The sequence below is a fragment of the Leuciscus leuciscus genome (genome assembly GCF_965113295.1).
Source record: "Leuciscus leuciscus genome assembly, chromosome: 13".
Classification (NCBI taxonomy): Eukaryota; Metazoa; Chordata; class Actinopteri; order Cypriniformes; family Leuciscidae; genus Leuciscus; species Leuciscus leuciscus.
The window spans coordinates 22,924,756-22,946,978 of NC_138737.1; the positions used below are offsets into that span (position 1 = coordinate 22,924,756).

General features: G+C 35.9%; 1 protein-coding gene and 2 long non-coding RNA genes across 5 annotated transcripts; 2 read left to right on the forward strand and 1 right to left on the reverse strand.

Annotated features, from left to right (window-relative positions):
- The first annotated feature begins 583 nt into the window (after positions 1-583).
- On the forward strand, positions 584-11,843 carry LOC309512716 (putative aminopeptidase W07G4.4). 3 transcript variants are annotated; one of them, XM_082188430.1, is made up of 16 exons: positions 584-685; positions 1,893-1,934; positions 2,586-2,676; positions 2,766-2,914; positions 3,099-3,207; positions 4,411-4,535; positions 4,626-4,725; positions 4,819-4,894; positions 5,823-5,908; positions 5,988-6,092; positions 6,170-6,245; positions 6,340-6,458; positions 8,593-8,676; positions 8,763-8,820; positions 8,898-9,079; positions 11,225-11,843. In XM_082188430.1, exons 1-16 carry the CDS (start codon positions 675-677, stop codon positions 11,351-11,353), a joined length of 1,542 nt encoding a protein of 513 aa, XP_082044556.1. In that variant the 5' UTR covers positions 584-674; the 3' UTR covers positions 11,354-11,843. The 3 variants fall into 3 exon arrangements, with proteins under 3 accessions (XP_082044556.1, XP_082044557.1, XP_082044558.1); XM_082188431.1 differs by lacking the exon at positions 11,225-11,843 and adding an exon at positions 9,823-9,882 and having other exon boundaries at positions 8,898-9,112; XM_082188432.1 differs by lacking the exons at positions 2,586-2,676; positions 2,766-2,914 and having other exon boundaries at positions 660-685.
- Positions 2,020-21,949, reverse strand: LOC309512744. Its single transcript, XR_014211162.1, has 2 exons — positions 21,795-21,949; positions 2,020-2,084 (listed from the first exon to the last, which is right to left on the reverse strand). It is a non-coding gene; the product is annotated as an uncharacterized lncRNA (long non-coding RNA).
- On the forward strand, positions 6,465-7,622 carry LOC309512749. The gene is made up of 2 exons (XR_014211168.1): positions 6,465-6,665; positions 6,799-7,622. It is a non-coding gene; the product is annotated as an uncharacterized lncRNA (long non-coding RNA).
- Positions 21,950-22,223: the final 274 nt, after the last annotated feature.

Genomic DNA, 22,223 nt, shown 5'->3' on the forward strand with positions numbered 1-22,223 from the left:
AAAAAAAAAAGAATGTATGTTCACGACCATTCATTAAAAGACATACGACACAAATCAGTAGTTTTAAAGATGGGTGATTTAAATAGATAACTATTAATCTATCCTATAAATCTACTGTACGATAAAAAAAAGTAATTCTAAAGACTTTATGGCTTCAACAAACTGAACTGAGATACATAAACGCAATAAAACATTTTCTTTGTTAATACAACTTAATACAATAACGTAATAAACAGTCATGATTTGATAGTAACAGTCACATAGAGCGTGCCAGCCACGACAGGATGATAAAAGAATTACGGAATTGTTTTTTAACAGGTTTGTAATGTTCAGAAGAACCGATTCGCAGAAATTAATTGGGCTTGTCATCACTGGTGACTTCCGGTTTGTATTTTGTAGTTGAAGAGTATTTTTTGAGAAGGATGTAAGTTAAGGAATTCGTCATATTAAAATACACTTGTGGGTTAAAACATTAAGATGCGTATTAAAATCGCGCATTTGAAATAAATAAATGCATTAATTTCACAATTTCTGTGCATTTTATTTCATTACAAAGTTCGGAAAAACTAAATTTTCACACATCACGTGACTCCATTGGTCATGTGATTAGACTTTGTCAGCTCAGCTGACATCACGGCTTCGTTTCTGCAAGACGAGGAGGAGGAAACGTGAGGATGTCTGTAAGGTAAGAGGATTGTTTATAATTGTTAATGTTTAAAATAAGTTTCCGTCTTTACTACTGTTTTCTGGGGTATATTGTGTTTGGTACGATCATTATATCTTTTTTCAAATTCAATTATTTTAAGTAATGCTTGCTAAACATTAGATGTTGGTTCGTTACACGGTCAGTGCTAAAATAGACGTGTTGAAATATTTTTCTGTGATTTATTTTTTCATTTGTTTCTTGGCAGAAAAATGCAAATGACCTTTGTTTGGGTTTTTGCGCTTTGTTCCAGAGCAGGGGGTAAAATATAATGGCGTCTATTTTTATCGACAAAGACCCATTTATGCTGTGGAAAAATAAAATATTATAAATATGAATAAAATACTATTGTTTGGGGGACGTATTTACCTTTTTATTAATTAATTATTTTGTGATTTGATATGATTTCTTACTAGTGTATAGTAGCAGTATGAAACCATTATAAACTCAAGTTTGATAAATTGTAACTTTATGCTGTTGTGCATTTTATTTTAAGTTGTTTACTGTTCTAAGTCTTCCATACACTCACTATCACCCCGTCGCAGTCCCCATCCAGAGTACCAAGTTTATGAAGGATAATTAAATAACAGTTTCAGCAAAAACAATTCCTCGCTGCTGACATGACAAAATCAAATACTTCTTAAATGTCAAAATTTATGTTTAACGGTATTATGTCAGCAAGGAGGAACTGTTTTTGCTGAAACTGTTATTTAATTATCTAGTATTGAGGAACTGTTTTTGTGGAAGCTGAAAGTTGTTTATTCGTCCCTCATCTGAAGAATATTCCAAATGTTTCAGTGCATTAATTAATTGGAATTGAATTATCATTTAAATGCAACATTTTTGCAGTAGCAGAAGTCCTACAATTTCTAGGATGCAAATCAAATTTGTAAACGTGCATAAATTGCCATTAGTTTAAAAACAAGTTTTTAAAAGGAAACCTTTTTCCTATTCACAGTCCTTTGTCATAGTCTCAGTTCTTTGGACCCTACTGTATAGATGCCAAAAGAGACTCAATCAAACATTATCAGAAATCATGAGTGCAGCTGAAATGAGTCAAGCTAAACATCAACTCAATTTTTTTTATTCTTGAAGAGCCTCTCGTGACCATAAGCATAATAACTAAGCAAGATTCACTCAGCACATGTGTAAAGGTTTTAATCTGTTCTCTGTTTTTCCTTCCATCCAGTGTTCAGCCTATCCAGTGGACCTCTGACTGCAAGGACCCGAAGTGAGTAAATCCTGTCTCAAACTGAATGTGCTATTGCAATCTTGTTGGCTCACAGACGTGCATATAGTGTTGCCTTTTATTATTATTTTATTCAGAAGGGTGATAGACTTCTACATTTCATCACCATCACCTAGCATTACATCACCATCACTGGAACTGTGACTTTCTATCTTAGATATGAATCAATCTTCACTGCCGTTACCTGACCTGTCTGCTTTACAATCTACAACACACAGACTTTAGACTTTAGACCGCTCTCTTATCCCTGATGTGTAAGAGTGTAGTTTATTGTGTCGAGTGTGACTCTTTGTGAACTGAGCTACATTTCCAAAAAAAAATTATCTGTTTTTGTGTCTTTATTTTCCAGTAAAATGACTTGAACATCCTCAAAACCACGTACCTGTTCATATACATGAAAACCAAATTTCTGTAATATAATGAGACTTCCACTGAATATGGACTCGATTTTTAATGGATATATTGTCTGAAAAGAAGTATAATATATTTTTTTTTTTTGCTGTGTAATAGTGAGCAGTAACAGCACTGTTTGGATTTACTGCAGACATTCTGCAGTATGTATATTAGAGTGAAAGTACTGTATATTTGCTATATTTTGAAGGTTGATTTGTATTATTCTTTTCTTTTTTACAGTTTTGATGGCATTATCTTAATAACCCAAAGTTATGAGCAGCTTCCTGATGAACTGGAGTGCTTGAAAGCACCATTACAGGACTACAGTGCAGTGAGTTCAACACCACACACATCTAACCAGCACTGAGTTATATTTCTCTTTATTTTGTATTGCTCACTTCTGTCACTCTTCTCATCCAGTTGGACTGTTGCTTCGGGGAAGAGGTCGTGGTTGTCAAGGCCCCTGGTCTCCCTGGAAACAGATTGTTGTTTGCCTCCACCGGTCCAGTGAATCGGGACTATGATGATATCAGGCGGTTCAGTGATGCTGCTGCTAATGGCATTAAGAGGTGCCTATGCAAACATGATGCGTGACGATCATCTTACATCCTCTGAAAACAACATTGTGTCTTTAATGTTCATGTCCTTGCCCTGTTGTCCTTCGAGGACATATTTCTGTGTTTGAAGAAGACGTTTACTCATCTAAAGGTTTTTTTTCGTTGATCTGAATGATCTTTATTTTTGATCATATAGGGCTCTGAAAACTGGCATGCAGCGCCCTCTGCTGGTTTGTCCCCAACACAACAGCTATGCAAAAAACACCCTGGCAGCCGTGCTAGGAGCCCTGCAAATTCTCTACATGGTAAGAAGCGTCTTTTTTGTTTGAATTTTACATTTTTAATATTTACTTATTCATCAAATCATCAAAATAGTCACATTACCCCAAAATGTACATAGACTTCCTATTATGCTATTTAAAGGTTCCTAATTTTGCCCTACAATAGGTTTACATGCATCCGAGGTCTAAAACACTTATTTTCTCATAATATACATTGCACGTGACAACTCTTCCCAAAGAGTCTGAAAATAACTTGTTCGAAGATTCATGCTGCATCCCAGTTCACCTATTTATACTGTGCCCTAAAAGTATGTACTATTTTTGTGAAGAAAAAGTCCATACTTCTGAGTGTGCAGCAAAAAAGTAGGCAAGCTTTGGGACATACTACTTCGTCATCTTTAACGGACATCTCTGCCGCTTAGTTACATCCATCCTGTCACCGTAAACTGCCCTGTCAATCATCTTGTCACAGTTAAAATCCTCTATTCAGTCTAATTTAATTTCCTACTGTATCAGAGAGAAATGTTGTAGCATGTTGATCTGCCAGACCAGTGCCAGTCGTGGGTCTTTCATGTGGAGACTCCTCATGTGTTTGCAATTTGAATATAATGATGCATTTAAGAGTTAATGGCTAAATGTATCTACAAAAGTTCACAATGCTGCTGCGGATGCAATATAATGTGGACCACATTGGATAAATACATTTTTGTCAGGTTAGATACTGATAATGAATCACTCAAACCTCTTTATCTTAACCTCTAAATCGGGGGGGGGGGACAATAACTCCATTTATTTTTGACCTTTGAAACTTTTCAGACCTTTTACATTAATAAACAGCTTTCATAACACCATAAATTAAAGGTTATACCTGAAAAACATAATGTGTGCACTTAAAGCTGAAATAAAATTTAAATATTAATATTAGATGAAGAAATTAACGGTGAAACTTGTACGAGACTTTGCCACTGCAACTAACTGAAATAAAATGTTTAATTTCAATGAGTAAAACTGAAATTAAAATAAATTCAAGCCAAATAGAAAAAACTAACAAAATTACTAAAACTACAATTAAAATAAAAACCTAACATTCAAACTATTAATAAATACTATACAAGTAAAACTAAACTAACACTGGATATTATAGAACAAATTTCCTATCTGTTCTCTAGTTTTAGACTTTAATGCTTGTCAGTACCAGCGTAACCTAGTTAATATCTGTGTGGTCAGCCTCTAGAGGTGAGGGAGTCCAAGCCGTCCCCCGGTCATAAGGTGTCGATTCTGGGCATCTGGGCGAAGAACCAGACTGAGGGAGTCGCCATTACTGAGATGGCCACTGCTCTGGAGAGCGGCAGGTATGAGTGTGTGTCCTTTACTGTGTTCTTAGAGCATCATTTTGACTTTTGTACAGTAAGCAATAAAAATATCATTTGTGTATAATGCAGGTTTGTCTGTCGTGATATCGGCGGCTCTGACCCGGAGCGAATGGCTGCCCCGCGTGTATCTGAGTATGTTCAAGCTGTCTTCAAGGATAGTCCTGTAACGGTGAGTCTTTGAGTGAACGTTCAATAGAGTTTGAAGCTGTATCTCGTGTCAGTAAGCACTGGCATGCTTCATTCATCTCCATGTGTTTCTTAGGTGACTGTAGTGAGTGATTTGAAAACTCTGGAGAAGGATTACCCCTGTTTGGCTGCAGTCAACCGCTGTGCTAACAGTAAGAGCACAGTTTAATATGGAATATATGGATATTATATCCATTTAATATTAATATGGGTTTAATATGAAATTGCAGAAAGATTTCAGCAAATTTATACTAAACACAGTATGTTTCAGATCAGTTATAGCCAAAACTAGATCCCTCAAAGTACTGATCCATACCGAGAACCAAGTCTGATCAATAAAATAGAGAAAAGTGCAGTATTTATAAAATATTCATAATAACATTTTATTTCAAACACTGAATTTGTTTAATTTTTCCAAAAGCATTTATTTTTTGAAAGAAATTGATATTTTTACTCAGCAAGGATCCATTAAATTGATCAAATAAATACATTTATAATGTCACACAAATTCTAGTTCAAGTAAATGCTGTTCTTTAAAATTTTCTATTAATTTTAGAATCCTAATATATATATATATATATATATATATGAGAAACACAACTGTTTTTGACATTGATAATAATAATGTTTCTTGAGCACCAAATCAGCATATTAGAATGATTTCTGAATGATCATGTGACACTGAAGACTGAAGTAATGATGCTGAAAATTCAGCTTTGTCATCACAGGAATAAATGACATTTTCAAATAATTTAAATAATAACACTTTAAATAATAATAATAATAATAATATTTCACAACATTACTGTTGCTGTAGTTTTTGTTCAAATAAATGCAGCCTTGGTGAGCATAATGGAATTTTAATGTTTACAATATCTTTTTACATTGTCAATAAAAGAAGTCACGTCAATCAAAGTAAGCATGTGGTTATTGTTGAGCCCATTTTCACCTAGTACAGTGGAAGTAGGATGAGGTATGAGGCCATAAACCATAAGACCATGACCCAGACAGACTCCATCTCTGGATCTCATTAGTGATTGTGTTCTGTAATGTGCTAAAAGGCTGATGTTTCTTCTTCAGCTGTGCCGCGTCATCAGGCCAGAGTGATCAAACTGCTGTACTCTGGAGAAGGACCCATTCAACAGACTCTCATGGTGGTTGGCAAGGTAATATTTCGGTTCACTGTATCTGGACACCCAGGACAGAGCATTTTCCAGTCCATATGAACGTTGTATGTTGTTTCAGGGCATTACGTATGACACCGGTGGAGCTGACATCAAGGCCGGTGGAGTCATGGCTGGAATGCACAGAGATAAATGCGGATCTGCGGCTGTTGCTGGATTCTTCCAGGTACTGGTCCCACACACACCTGCTCGTGTTACTGACGGTCAGAAGAATCTTAGAGACTAATATCATTGTTGTTTTAGATCTTAGCCAAACTGAAGCCCAAACACCTGAAGGTTGTGGGTGCGATGGCAATGGTGCGGAACAGTGTCGGGTCTGGTAAGCAACTTTGTCTGCATGTGTTTACCAGATTGGGTGTCTGTTACTTAGTTTTTTGTCTTTTTTATTTTTGTCTTTTTTTACCCTTTGACAGATTGTTATGTGGCGGACGAGTTGGTGGTGTCTCGCGCTGGTCGTAGAATCCGCGTTGGAAACACTGATGCTGAAGGAAGAATGGTCATGGTGGACTTGCTGTGTGAGATGAAGGAGCAGGTACACACATATATCAGCATATAGAATTAGGGTTGGGTATCGTTTGGGGTTTTTCCGATACCGGTGCCAAATCGATACTTTTAAAACGGTACCTGTGCCTAACCGGTGCCTGAACCGATACTTTAAAAAAAAGAGAGCCTCAAAACGATGGTGAATGACATTAAAGAACGGCTTTTTTTATTGAAAATGTAATATATAAAAAATTGAGTAAATTTATAAATATAAGTAGTCTAAATACAAAACAATAAATTTACATACACAATAAAACCTAAGCCACCTGACCCAAATACAATAATTTAACACTAAAAAACACTACGGTATACTAATAACAGCAAAGTAGTCTGTATTCTTGGTATGCTACAAACCAGCTTTAAATTTCAGCCATTCTTTTCAAATTTGTTGCCTTTTCTGGCCAAATACACCTCTCCTGACTCACGCCCGATTCACACATACTCCGTTTGCAGTGTGAAAGCGGTGCAGGAGCAGCACTCGCTATAGTGCTTTCACATATGCTGCGTTTGCAGTGCGTAACTGATCCGCGGCTGTACCACAAACACATACTCACTATTTTTATTTCAAGTCTAGAAGTTATCAGCAACTTTTATTAAAAAAAATATATATTTTGTCAACATTGCGATTCTCTTTGTACACATGCACTCTTTAATAGACGTATTCACATTTAAAAACAATTTAAACAATGTATTATTTAATGCATGATATCATCAATTTGAATTTTAGCAGTTGATGATCACGCGATCTGAACCTTATCACACCGGTGTGAACCATCTACAGTGTCAAAGGGTTAACTAACGATCACATGCGGTGGTGATGCTTCTTACGTCCGTTTTGGAGAACCAGAGTGCAAATATTTCAACCGACAGGTGAGGCATTAAGTGGCACCGAAATGAGGCACCAAAATCTGCGTTTTGATTCGGTCCGGTTACACACCGGTTACTTGGGTACCGGTTCAATATCGGTGCCCGGTTTCGGTACCCAACCCTATATAGAATATTATGCATTACTATTTTAAGATTTAAAGGGTCCTATCATGAGATCAAGATCATCTTATTTTAAAATGTGTAGCACCTACAGCTCTGCATATCTTTTTACATGATAGTAACAAGCATCTCTGTGTGAGCAGCACATTTCAGCACCGTTCGTTTACGAAAACCTCATAATAATGCAGGCTAATTAATTAACAATAATAATAATAATAGTTTATTAGTTTTAGACATGTTCGTACACAAATCAAACTTTTTTTTGTGTGTTTAAGTTAAAAAAAAGAATCTAACATTTTATATTTAATTTAATATTTAATTTTATTTCATGCTTATTTCAATTGTTAAATTATTATATTAACTATTTCCCGGCCAGTGTTTAAAAAAAAAAAGAAAGTTGTTTGCCACCGCCAGCATTTTTGATAATATTCACAAAAATGTAATGGCCCCCAGAATATTGTGTTGTATGAACATACAATATATCAAAAGAAAGAACAGAGCTTTAAAAAATTATTCTAGCTTCATGTATTATTTTTTCTTTTTTTATCAGCACTTGAATGTGGGTAAGTTTCATAAAAAAAGCAACATTTTGGAGAAAAAAAACTGAGAAAATCACGTTTTCTTTTTTCAAAGACTACAACATGCATAAGTAATGCTTGTTTATGCTGTTTCTTCGTCTATGTTTTGATCCGGAGATTCTATATTCTTTCAGAAGAGGCGTAATAGCGCCCTCTACCATATAGACCTTATGCGCCAGAGAAACAAGCGTGCAGCCATCTTTAGAATTTTGTGTTTGAACTTCTGTTTTTGCGGTAGCTTTATATATTTCTATCGCATCGCTGTCGAAGAGTAATAAGCTGGTGATGTGGATTTACTTATTGTAAAGTTAACGAAAGTTATCATGAGCATTGTGATGTTTGAAGCGACATCATAACAAATGTCAGTAGCTTGGGAAGATTTTAAAACGAGCGATTCATTCATAAATCCGTAAGATCTTACCGGAAGACAGAACACAGCGAGCCCAGCGCTGAAATGGGGCGGAGCTACATAAGGTCTATAACAGTGAAAACAAGGAAAGCTGGAAAATTCCATCTATGGCAGGGAAACATCTGGACATCTCGTGTTTGTTTCTCTAGGCGTTGCGGGAGGTGTCTCCTCAGCTCTTCACTATTGCCACTCTGACCGGACATGCTATCAGAGCCATGGGGCCGCACTATTCTGTGAGTACTTGAACATCTTCATCACACATCAGTGCTACTGTGACCGCTTTCATTTCGACAGTGTCCCTTTCCATGTGTCCCTGTAGATCATAATGGATAACGGTGCTGCTCAACGCTCAGGAAACGCTCTGCAGTGGCAGAAAGGTAAGAAGAGCTAAGACCTTTTTGTTTTTGTTTCCATCAACATAGTTTGATTCATCTGAAATCTGTTTGTGTGGCAGCGGGAGAGGTGCTGGGAGATATGTTTGAGGTGTCCACTATCCGTCGGGATGATTATGAGTTCCACAAAGGGAAGTCTGAGTATGAGGAGATCCTGCAGTCCAATAACCTGCCTTCGTCTGCCACACCACGCGGACACCAGGCGCCCAGCGCATTCCTCATCATGGCTTCTGGACTGGATAAGGTAGACACTCGCACACACACACACTCGCCTAAGGTTTCAGCATTAAAGGAACACTCCACCATTTTTTGAAATAGGGCTTATTCACCTTCTTTCCTACATTTAGATAGGTGGGCAAATGCATTTTTGTCTCAGTGCATGCATTGTTTTAGTTTGACAGGGTCAGCGCTAGCTTAGCTTAGCATAATGAATGGAATCCTTTGTTGCCAGCTAGCATGTCCTGAGTAAAAGTGATATAAAAAAAAAAAAAAAACCACCTAATTACTTCTTGTGGCCTGCGTATTCACAAGTACAAATAGCGATGCAGATTAACACTAGGCGATTTCCTATGCAGATTTTGACTTGGGACTATATTAGGGGGAAGCACAGGCGAAGCACTGCTACTTGGGCGCAGAGATATCACCCCCAAGTAGCAGTGCTTCGCCTGTGCTTCCCCCTAATATAGTCCTTAATATATACATCAATATCTGCCTAGGAAATCGCCTAGTGTTAATCTGCATCGCTATTTGTACTTGTTGTGAATACGCAGGCCACAAGAAGTAATTAGGTCGGGTTTTTTTTTTTTATATCACTTTTACTCAGGACATGCTAGCTGGCAACAAAGGATTCCATTCATTATGCTAAGCTAAGCTCACGCCGACCCTGTCAAACTAAAACAATGCATGCACTGAGACAAAAATGCATTTGCCCACCTATCTAAATGTGGGAAAGAAGGTGAATAAGCCCTATTTCAAAAAACGGTGGAGTGTTCCTTTAAGAGAACTATGGGAAAAACCTTATTCCTGATGTAATATCAGTTTAGGATTTATTAGCTCTTTCTCCTTCGTTATTTATGACACATTAAGCACTTCCCCGCTGGGGGTGTTTGACGAGATCTCTTGCCACGAGATCTCGCGATACCAAAACGTGATGATATTTCTCGTCGAAGTGAAAAGCTTGTCTTGTGATATCAGCATGAGTTGAGTTTGTGGCAAAACCTTGCTGTTTGCTTGGGTTTCCAAAAACGTGCATTTGGGAACGCATATAAAGTCTGACACGCTTCGTTTCATTGCAAAGTGTTGCGCTGTTAGCATTTACATGCGTGGAGCGTCTCAAACTCCATCTTTGCATATGCTGAGAGTTTGGGTTGGTCATAACGTTCATCTGGGAACACAACGTGTGCCATTTCACCAGATTCGTAATCGAAATCATTTATAAGCCTACGCCAACACAGGAGAATACATCAATATGTTTCTAAATATGCGAATTGTTGTTCATCCCGATTTCAAAATAAAAGTTTAAACCCTTACTCTGAGTTTGCGTGTTTTTATGTCCAAATGTTCTTGTTCAAGAAATGACGGTGGCTGTAGCATTTCTATCGTAAAGAAGTGAGCAAATAATAAAGATTAAGTGGACATTTGAATTTGAATGCTGTTTGGCTAATATTAAACAAGGATTTGAACTGTAAAGTTTAACCACAACAGTCGCCCTCTGCAGGCATTTGTTGTAATGTACATAAGTTGATTTGTTTATATTATGTACAGCATATCACATTGTGTGTTTAACATTGTTGTTCAATAAAACCGTATGATTTCTTGCTTTTGAACCAATTATAATTGCTTCATTGTTATTCTATATGTATTTAAGTCATTTTAAAGGCTATTAAGACTTGGGTCTGTTTTTATTACCACTAAAATTATCTGATTACTCGATTAATCATCAAAATTTCAAAATGCACCTGCATTCTTTTGCTTTTTGTGACTTTCAGTTGGATAAAAGAGAATTTTCCAGTCATATATTTCGTCATTGAAGATTTCTTAAAAGTGGTTTAAATATTGTCCCATCTCGTTCTTGTGAACCGAATATCACGTATCAAACATTTAACGGCATATAAATCAAAACTGCCTTAACAGAATGAAATTTTTAGCAAAGTCTTTGACAAAAATACCATTTTCTCAGCTTTTTGTTCAAAATGTTACCAACATTAAAGTGTTGATTAAAAAAAGAATGAAGGAATTTAGTTTTTTGTTCATGTTATCATACAACAAAACATTCTGGGGGCCATGCAAGTTTTGTGAATATGATCAAGAAACTTTTAGCATGAAAAGTTAAAATCTTAACCCTTTTGCAAAAATACATATAATAACCATCTACACATTTGCCCCTCAGCATGGAGTGGACTCGGACAAACCTCTGCCTTACTCCCATATCGACATTGCTGGATCCAGCGGCCCTTTCCCTGGGGTCCCGACAGGAGCCCCAATACTTGCCATGGCGGCGAAATACCTGCCGCTCTAAACATACGTCCAATGGTTTTCTGTTCCTTCGTGAATTCAATCATTTCCGTCTTGTGCCATTTCTCAATTAATGGCTTTCATATCGGCTCCGTCTGACATAGTGTGGCCAAATAATGGCGCTTTTATCCTTCCATTATGAAAGCCATCCATCTTTATCACTTCATACATGCATATATTCATCTCTTCACGTCCTAAAAAAACCTATATGCTGCTCTCTAACACAAAATCATCTTATATCACATTTCTATCATTTTGAACCAGATTAATTAACCAAAGCAGAGTTTTATTTCCGTTCTTACCCTGTAGCCTTACAGTTTCTCAGTTGATGTGACATTAAAGAGGGGGTGAGGAAGTTGAGCGAGTGATTTTGATATTGAATTGCATCTGTGATTTTGTTTGGCAATACTGTTGGAAGAATGTTGCATATCGTGTAACCGCCCATTTTGTATGTAATCAAAATATGATAATAAAAGCATTTTGGCAAACCAAAAGGAACATGATGCCTTCTGTATCCAACTGGAAGTCCATAAGAATAAATGTCTCTGTGAATACTGAATAGAATATGATTTGAAAGTTTGTGAAATTCCAAATTAAAATGTATTTAATTTACTGTTTTGTTTTATTTGTAACACTTTACAATAAGGTTTAATTCATGTTAAAATTAATTAAAGATAAACAATACTTCTATGTACGATAAAGCATGTATTAATCTTAGTAAATGTTGATCTTAACATTAAGCATTAACAAAGGTTGATAATAAATGCTGTAAGAATATATTGCTAATAAGCGATTAGCATGCTAACAATAGTTAGTCATGTTAATGCATCAACTAATATTAACAAATGAGACCTTAACTGTTACTGCTTTATTTAAAGCATCAAATAAACCATTTTAAATTTCAAGTGTTTAAAAAAAGAATTTATTAATTTGGTCATACTTTAGTTTAGGGTCCAATTCTCACTTTTTCCTCAAACTCCTATTTACTGCTTATTAATAGTAAAGTAGTTAAGTTTTGGGATGTAGAAGATGGTCATGCAAGGCATTAATATGTGCTTTATAAGGACCAATAAACTGCCAATATCCTAGTAATATGCATGCTAATAAGCAACTAGTTAATAGTGAAAATTGGACCCTAAAGTGTTACCATCAATTTAACTTGATGTGATACCATTCCTTCATTTTATTTTTGTCACTCTAGTCCTCCACATATGTAAAAATATCAAATGCATGAATCTTGCATAACACAAACTAAAGATGACAATTCAGCAATGTAAAATAAAAAAAAATAAAAAATATATATATAACCATTACATTTTGAAATGGCCGAATTGTACTTTTAAATTGAGAACTTATATTTTATAACTTTATAGTCACAAATTATTGTGCTTAAATTATTGACAGGCGTGATCATTTTAAAGATAATTGGGATTGCTTACATGGGCCAATTCAGAAAATAAGTTTATTCTTATTACATGATTTACATTAGCCAAGAGAACAAACTATGCTTTTGTCAAACGTAATGTAGGACTGTATGATGTGAATGTTGAAATGTGTGAAGGCAGCTTTAAGCAACTATACAATTTTGAACTTTTGTTTAAAACTTTTTATAAAGGAAGTGGTGATACAATGCATTCGGAAAGTATTCAGTGCTTTACTTTTTCCACATTTTATGTTGCTGCCTCATTCCAAAATGGATTAATTATTTTCCTCAATATTCTACAAACAATACCCCATAATGATAACGTGAACATTTTGTTACAAATCTTTGCAAATGTATAAAAAATTAAAGAAAATCACATGTACATAAGTATTCTCAGCCTTTGCCATGACACTCAAAATTGAGCTCAGGTGCTCCCTGTTTCCACTGATCATACTTGAGATTGGAGTCCACCTGTGATAAATTCAGTTGATTGGACATGATTTGGAAAGGCACACACTTGTCTATATAAGGTCCCACAGTTAACAGTGCATGTCAGAGCACAAACAAAGCCATGAAGTCCAAGGAATTGTCTGTAGACTTCCGAGACAGGCTTGTATTGAGGCACAGATCTGGGGAAGGGTACAGAAAAGTTTCTGCAGCATTAAAGGTCCCAATGAGTAGTGATGGCAAAATGAGGCTTCCTGAACCACTGATACCTCGCAACCCATTGCTTCAGCCAAAGGTTCATTACTCGAAGCTTCATTCAGCATTGCTCACTATAAAAAATATATATTTTAGAAAAATATTTGTATAAATAAAAATATGTATTTATTTATTTATTTTGTACTCGCTGTTGATGTATGTAACCTTTCATTTGCAATAATAAAAAGACATGATCAGACATTTGTGTATAATATAAAATATGTATCTTTCTCTGTCTGAATTTACTTGTGCAGAGTCACACACACAGTTAATTAAATATTCATTAATTGTTTGGATAGTGACAGACAGTATGAACAACAACAGTGACACTGTGTTGAGTGCAGTGCTTGGAGGGAGTGTAATAAAGTAAACTGCAACAGAATAGTCTGGAAGGAAGGATTACAATCTATTTTTATTGAGAAACAGAATTATTTCAAGTGTGTTGGGGTAACACACTTATTTAAAAAATGGCAGTGCCAGCTGGTATAAATGAGGACACTGATGCTTCTGTTGAGCCCAGACAGGGGAGGATTCCCTCTTTCTTGCTGGCTCCATTACCAGGAAAAAGGAAGAGTCACAAAAAGCAAACAAATCCAAAAGGACAATCCAAATAAAAAAATCCAGAGCAATCCAAATAATCTTATCTAATTAATATAACAAGACTATAATATAGCTAAGCCTACTATAATTAATAATAACAATATCTAACCTGATAATGTAATAATATACAGCCCTAACACATATATGACACAATAACGACAATGACAATGATAGTTATTTAACTCTCTGACTCTTTAACACTACTACAACTGCTTCTACTACTGCTGACAACACCCACAAGGTGGCGCGAGTTTCGAACCGCCTTTTATGGGTGATTCTCCAACTACAGGCACTTTTGTGTCCTTGGCCTTTTTTTGTAAATAAATAAACAAACAAGTGCAAAAATAAACTGTCATTATGAAGTTCATGCTCCAACATCCTAGTAACCACCAAATCTTTCCCCTTTTTTCTTTTAAAAATGCTTTTGCATGGCTGTTTATTAGCAGATTTTGCAGTTTTATGCTTGTCCCCAACCCAGACTGGCCCTCTTTGAATGTTAGAAAATTATATTAAAGGATCGATTTAAAAATATTTTTTAACATGTTTGTCTTAAGGACAAATAAAATAATATCATACCATCGAAATTCCATATGTATATCATAATTTTAAACTATTTTTGGAATTAAATAAGTCTGTCCTCAGGTTTTCCGTCATTTCCACCTCCATCAACAAAATCCACTTTAATAGATCCACCTTAAATATTTTATTTACTTGGTAATCATGGAAATAATAGTGAAAAGGACGTATTAGTTGAAGATGAAACTTCAGGCACATGTGCTCTTCAGCACAAGAAAATAAATCAAGGTAACTCAAGCTTTTATACAGAGTATTTTTATTCAGCGTCATTTCCACCTTGGCTGTAGTTCAGTTGAATTATGTACAACAAATATGAAAATAATGTATTTATGTTTATTACGAGTAAACAACATGCTAAGTCCAAAAGTAGCTAAGCCTGACATGAGGGTGTGCTAATATTGCAGAAAAACTGCTAAAATGTCATTTCCACCTCCGTAATTTCCACCACTGAGAAATTACAGGCTTAGCTTTGGACATGATATATGTAGTTTTTGTGTGCTATTTGCATGTTCTCATGACATATTTGTGCTTTTGGACTGAGAACTTTATATATCACCATTCCAGTACACTCTAAATGTATTTTTATTTATCTATATTTATATGAATGTTTTGAGCAGGTTTATATAATTTGCATATCATTTGTAATCATTATTTTTAAAACTATTAGGTATACTGTTCAACTCATATATGTTAAATAATAAAATACATGGTTAAAAATATTTTGGACTGGCAATTTAAGTAAAAATAAACAGAAACAATCGTTCCACCATAAACCGTCATTTCCACCACTTTCCACCACTACAGTTTTTAAGAAAAAAATTAAAAATAACCAACGATGTGGATCTAAATGTATTTTAAATCAAGTAGTAATAGTTCATTACTTACAATATATGTGTGAGTGACTTATAATAAACATAGACCTGAGCAAAAATGAGATACTGTAGGCAAAAATCCCAACTCGTGGCAACTCGTGGCATTTAGCAACTTTAAATAAAAATGCATTAAGTTCATGAAGTATTAAGATTTATTTTGTTACATGATTAGGTAGCCACTGATGTTGTTGACAGATACATATTCTTATATAACAGTTTTACAATATTATATTGTAATAAAATACATAAATTGAAAAGTGGTGGAAATGACATCTTTATAAGCGCTCTACAGAAAAACTGTTAAAAATAATAATAATCCATGGAATTCTAAAACTGCCCACTGTTATATTGTGTTAGAAGACAAATGAATGAAGCTAGGAAGATTGTTTTAAGAGTGTTTTAAGAGAGTGAATTTTCCATAAACTCACAGTGCCAAAAGTGCTCCTAGTTGGAGAATTACCCTTATACGGAAGCGACACTCAGACCAAACCGATGACGTATCCACACAAACCGAGGCCTCGTTTGTCATCAGTCACGTGATTTTCACGTTAACAACACAAGCCTCGAATCGCGGCTTCATCTGGCACGCCCATTTTTTCTCGACACAAGCTCCGACGCCTCGGTTCAAATGTCACATCACTACCAATGAGCACAGTGCAATGAGCACTCATCATACGTAAATGGAAGTTTGGAACCACCAGGACTCTTCCTAGAACTGGCCGCCCGGCCAAACTGAGCGATCGGGGGAAAAGGGCACTCCACCAATCAGGCCTATGTGGAAGAGTGATGGAAGCCAGTCCTCAGTAAAAGGCACCTGAAGGACTCTCAGACCATGAAAAACAAAATTCTCTGATCTGATGAAACAAAGATTGAACTCTTTGGCCTGAATGGCAAGCGTAATGTCAGGAGGATATCAGGCACCACTCATCACCTGGCCAATACCATCCCTACAGTGAAGCGTGGTGGTGGAAGCATCATGCCGTGGGGATGTCTTTCAGTGGCTGGAACTGGGAGACTAGTCAGTATCGAGGGAAAGATGAATGCAGCAATGTAGAGAGACATCTTGATGAAAACCTGCTCTAGAACGCTCTGGACCTCAGACTGGGGCGACGGTTCATCTTCCAACAAGACAACGACCCTAAGCACACAACCAAGATAACAAAGGACTGGCTACGGGACAACTCTGTAAATGTCCTTGAGTGGCCCAGCCAGAGCCCAGACTTGAACCCAATTGAATATCTCTGGAGAGATCTGAAAATGGCTGTGCATTTTTTTTGGCTGTGCATATTTTGTGATTTGATATGATTTCTTACTAGTGTATAGTAAGCAGTATGAAACCATTATAAACTGCTTTTTATTTTATTTATTTTTTCTTCCATACACTCACTATCACCCCGTCGCAGTCCCCATCCAGAGTACCAAGATTAAGAAGGATAATTAAATAACAGTTTCAGCAAAAAACAATTCCTCGCTGCTGACATGACAAAATCAAATTTCTTAAATGTCAAAATGTGTTTTTAATGGTATTATGTCAGCAAGGAGGAACTGTTTTTGCTGAAACTGTTATTTAATTATCTAGTATTGAGGAACTGTTTTTGTGGAAGCTGAAAGTTGCTTATTCATCCCTCATCTGAAGAATATTGCAAATGTTTCAGTGCATTAATTCATTGGAATTGAATTGTCATTTAAATGCAAAATATTTGCAGTAGCAAAAGTCCTGCAATTTCTAGGATGCAAATCAAATTTGTAAACGTGCATAAATTGCCATTAGTTTAAAAACAAGTTTTTAAAAGGAAACATTTTTCCTATTCACAGTCCTTTGTCATAGTCTCAGTTCTTTGGACCCTACTGTATAGATGCCAAAAGAGACTCAATCAAACATTATCAGAAATCATGAGTGCAGCTGAAATGAGTCAAGCTAAACATCAACTCAATTTTTTTTATTCTTGAAGAGCCTCTTGTGACCATAAGCATAATAACTAAGCAAGATTCACTTAACATTCATTAAAGCAAATATCTCAGCACATGTGTAAAGGTTTTAAAGGGATAGTTCACTTTGAAATTAAATTTTGGTATGTTTTAGCTTACCTCAAGGGCATCCAAGATGTAGGTGTCTTTTTTTCCGCAGTAGTTTCAATTTTGATATTTTTAGGTCAAACCGTTCTTGTCTGTCAGTCATAGTCTAACCCTAACTAGAGGCCCAGAGAGAAGGAAATGAATTGTGGAATAAAGTCGTTATTTTTGTTTGTTTTTGCGCACAAAAAGTATTCTCGTCGCTTGATATACTTAAGATTGAGCCACTGTAGTCACTTGGACTATATTAACGATCTCTTTAATAACTTTTCTGGGCCAGCAAGTTTCGGTCACCTAGCAGCCTATGGAGAAGTGATCAGCTCTCAGATTTCATCAAAAATATCTTAATTTTTGTTCCGAAGATGAACGAAGGTCTTACGGGGTTGGAACAACATGAGGGTGAGTAATTACTGACAGAATTTTCATTATTGGGTGAACTAACCCTTTAATGGCTAAATGTATCTTTTAGACATGTGCGGGTATTCGGTAATGCGATAAATCGCGGTAATGAATATGCACGATATTGTTATCGCGGGCACTTCAAAATACCGTGAAAAATAATAGATCAGATTTTATATTTATAGAACGCGCATTAACTTATTTTCCATCAACCGCTTAAACAAACACTGCATATAGAGACAGAGCGCAACGCGTCATAATCTGAAGACCACGCCCACCAAGGGGGAAAACAAACCAACTGTCTCCATTGACTTTGCATTGCGAGAGGCTGCCTCCTTGTCATTTCTTGCTTCTAAGAAAAGACAGAATAATGCCTAAAAGCTGCAATGTGACAAGGTGTACAGCAAACAAGCTAAGAAACCCAGAAATAAGTTTTCATAAGCTGTCGACCCCAAAAAACGAGCGTTTGAGGACATAAAAGTGGATACAGGCTGGAACGAATGGGTAAATTGTGGGATCCTGACACTCAGTATGCACTAAAAATACACTACGTGTGCAGTAAGTTAAACATTTGGTCACTGGTGAGCCAAATAACCAAATGTCAGTTTTATATATTATATTTCTGTAAGAAACTATCCTGTGTTGCCGATTAGGTCTCCTCCAGCGGACGTACGTTAGTTCTCATAGTAATGAGACGCGTGACGCTCTGTCTCAACTGCCTGTATCCACTTTTATGTCCTAAACACTCGTTTTTTGGGGTCGAGAGCTAATAAAAACTTATTTCTGGGTTTTTTAGCTTCTTTGCTGTACACCTTGTCACAGCAGCTTTTAGGCATTTTTCTGTCTTTTGTTAGAAGCAAGGAATGACAAGGAGGCAGCCTCTCGCAATGCAAAGTCAATGGGGACGGTTGGTTTGTTTTCCCCCTGGGTGTGGGCGTGGCCTAAATACGCTCTGTCTCTGCCGCGTGAAACACGTGCGCACTCTGATGTAAACAATCCCCACATGTAGAAGCACTGTGTGCATGCGGCGCAGTGCGCACTCTAGTCTAATGTAAACAATCCTCACATGGAGAAGAAGCATGACGGAAGGAGGAACGCTGCCGACGATTTATCCCCCTTCTAAAAGCAGGGCTGCCCACTCTACACATTTAGCGTGAGACTCACGCAATTTACACTTTTCACACGCTCTCGCGCCACACATCCATTTTCTCACGCAGAGAAAAATCACGGAGCAAAGAGGACACTGACACCGACAGACTAGACAGAGCAGGTTACTTTTGATATGAAACAATTCTCAGCTCTCAGGTTCTGTCCATTTTATTACGAAATTCAGACAATAAATACCGTTTTGGTGCTTGTAAATGTGACGTGACCGATCGCTGTAGCGCCTCAGTTCAAGTAAACCGATCATCTGTTAGTTTTTATTTAAAGATACAGTACAACTTACTGAAAGGTATTTATGCCTCATACATAATATCGATCAATCAGTGTTTTTCAGCCACGGAAAGAGGTCAATAAAGCTGCAGGTGAACAATTATGTCACAGAACGTTACATTTACCTCAGGAAAGCCATTTAATGACCATAGCACGTTAGTTGACTATAAAAAATAGCTATAGAGAGGAGTATTTTGCTAAATATGTGCACTATATTACTTTTGTATTATATTTTTACTTGTGTCATAATTGTTATTATAATGAAAACCAAATTATATATAATTTAATTTGTTAATTTTTAACCTTTAATAATAGCCTACCAGCTGATAGGGCTCTCTGTATGTTTACAGCATTATGTGAGATATATATTTTTTTTTTCTTGAGAAAAATTAACATGTTAACATCTACTGTAGCCTACCTAATATTTATCCAAAGAGTCAATATGTTAACATCTACTGTAGCCTACATAATAATTATCCAAAGAGTCAATATGTTAACATCTACTGTAGCCTACCTAATATTTATCCAAAGAGTCAATATGTTAACATCTACTGTAGCCTACATAATAATTATCCAAAGAGTCAATATGTTAACATCTACTGTAGCCTACATAATATTTATCCAAAGAATCAATATGTTAACATCTACTGTAGCCTACCTAATATTTATCCAAAGAGTCAATATGTTAACATCTACTGTAGCCTACATAATAATTATCCAAAGAATCAATATGTTAACATCTACTGTAGCCTACCTAATATTTATCCAAAGAGTCAATATGTTAACATCTACTGTAGCCTACATAATAATTATCCAAAGAGTCAATATGTTAACATCTACTGTAGCCTACATAATAATTATCCAAAGAGTCAATATGTTAACATCTACTGTAGCCTACATAATAATTATCCAAAGAGTCAATATGTTAACATCTACTGTAGCCTACATAATAATTATCCAAAGAATCAATATGTTAACATCTACTGTAGCCTACCTAATATTTATCCAAAGAGTCAATATGTTAACATCTACTGTAGCCTACATAATAATTATCCAAAGAGTCAATATGTTAACATCTACTGTAGCCTACCTAATATTTATCCAAAGAGTCAATATGTTAACATCTACTGTAGCCTACATAATAATTATCCAAAGAGTCAATATGTTAACATCTACTGTAGCCTACCTAATATTTATCCAAAGAGTCAATATTGAATCAAAATTGAAATCAAATCCCAAGAATTGAATTGAAATCGTGAAAATTGTGTAAAATTCTGTTTAGATACCAAATGTTTTGACAATCACATTTACACCTATTGTGATGCAAGTTGTTTTTTTCTACATCCAAGATTCGCACATCCTCCATGTCTGTAGGTTTTTTTTAAACACTTTTTACTCGTGTTTGTAGTCCTAATCGAATCCTCATCCAACGCGCGATGGGTTGTGGGCAATATTAGCCGTTAGAGTGTTCACAGATCTCCGAAGTGCATGCAAAGTGAATTTGCTTTCGCAGCGCAGAAAACCGCATCTTCTCGACATGTTGACAACACGAACCAAACTCTTCCAGGCCTCAGCTACAACTACAGTGTTTGTATACATGTATACATTGATATACAGCCCCCATCCAGAGTACCAAGTTCATGAAGGATAATTAAATAACAGTTTCAGCAAAAACAATTCCTCGCTGCTGACATGACAAAATCAAATAGTTCTTAAATGTCAAAATGTATTTTTAACAGTATTATGTCAGCAAGGATGAACTGTTTTTCCTGAAACTGTTATTTAATTATCTAGTATTGAGGAACTGTTTTTGTGGAAGCTGAAAGTTGTTTATTCATCCCTCATCTGAAGAATATTGCAAATGTTTCAGTGCATTAATTCATTGGAATTGAATTATCATTTAAATGCAACATTTTTGCAGTAGCAGAAGTCCTACAATTTCTAGGATGCAAATCAAATTTGTAAACGTGCATAAATTGCCATTAGTTTAAAAACAAGTTTTTAAAAAGAAACATTTTTCCTATTCACAGTCCTTTGTCATAGTCTCAGTTCTTTGGACCCTACTGTATAGATGCCAAAAGAGACTCAATCAAACATTATCAGAAATCATGAGTGCAGCTGAAATGAGTCAAGCTAAACATCAACTCAATTTTTTTATTCTTGAAGAGCCTCTTGTGACCATAAGCATAATAACTAAGCAAGATTCACTTAACATTCATTAAAGCAAATATCTCAGCACATGTGTAAAGGACCCGAAGTGAGTAAATCCTGTCTCAAACTGAATGTACTATTGCAATCTTGTTGGCTCACAGACGTGCATATTGTGTTGCCTTTTATTTAATTTTTTATTCAGAAGGGTGATAGACTTCTTCATTACATCACCATCACCTAGCATTACATCACCATCACTGGAACTGTGACTTTCTATCTTAGATATGAATCAATCTTCACTGCCGTTACCTGACCTGTCTGCTTTACAATCTACAACACACAGACTTTAGACCGCTCTCTTATCCCTGATGTGTAAGAGTGTAGTTTGTGTCGAGTGTGACTCTTTGTGAACTGAGCTACATTTCCAAAAATTTTTATCTGTTTTTGTGTCTTTTATTTTCCAGTAAAATCACTTGAACATTCTCAAAACCACATACCTGTTCATATACATGAAAACCAAATTTCTGTAATATAATGAGACTTGCGTTTCAAGAATATATCTAGTTTTTTGGCAAAAAAAAAATTCCTGGACAACAAATTTAGTTATTTTTAATACATTTAACAAACAAAAATGATGCCAGCAG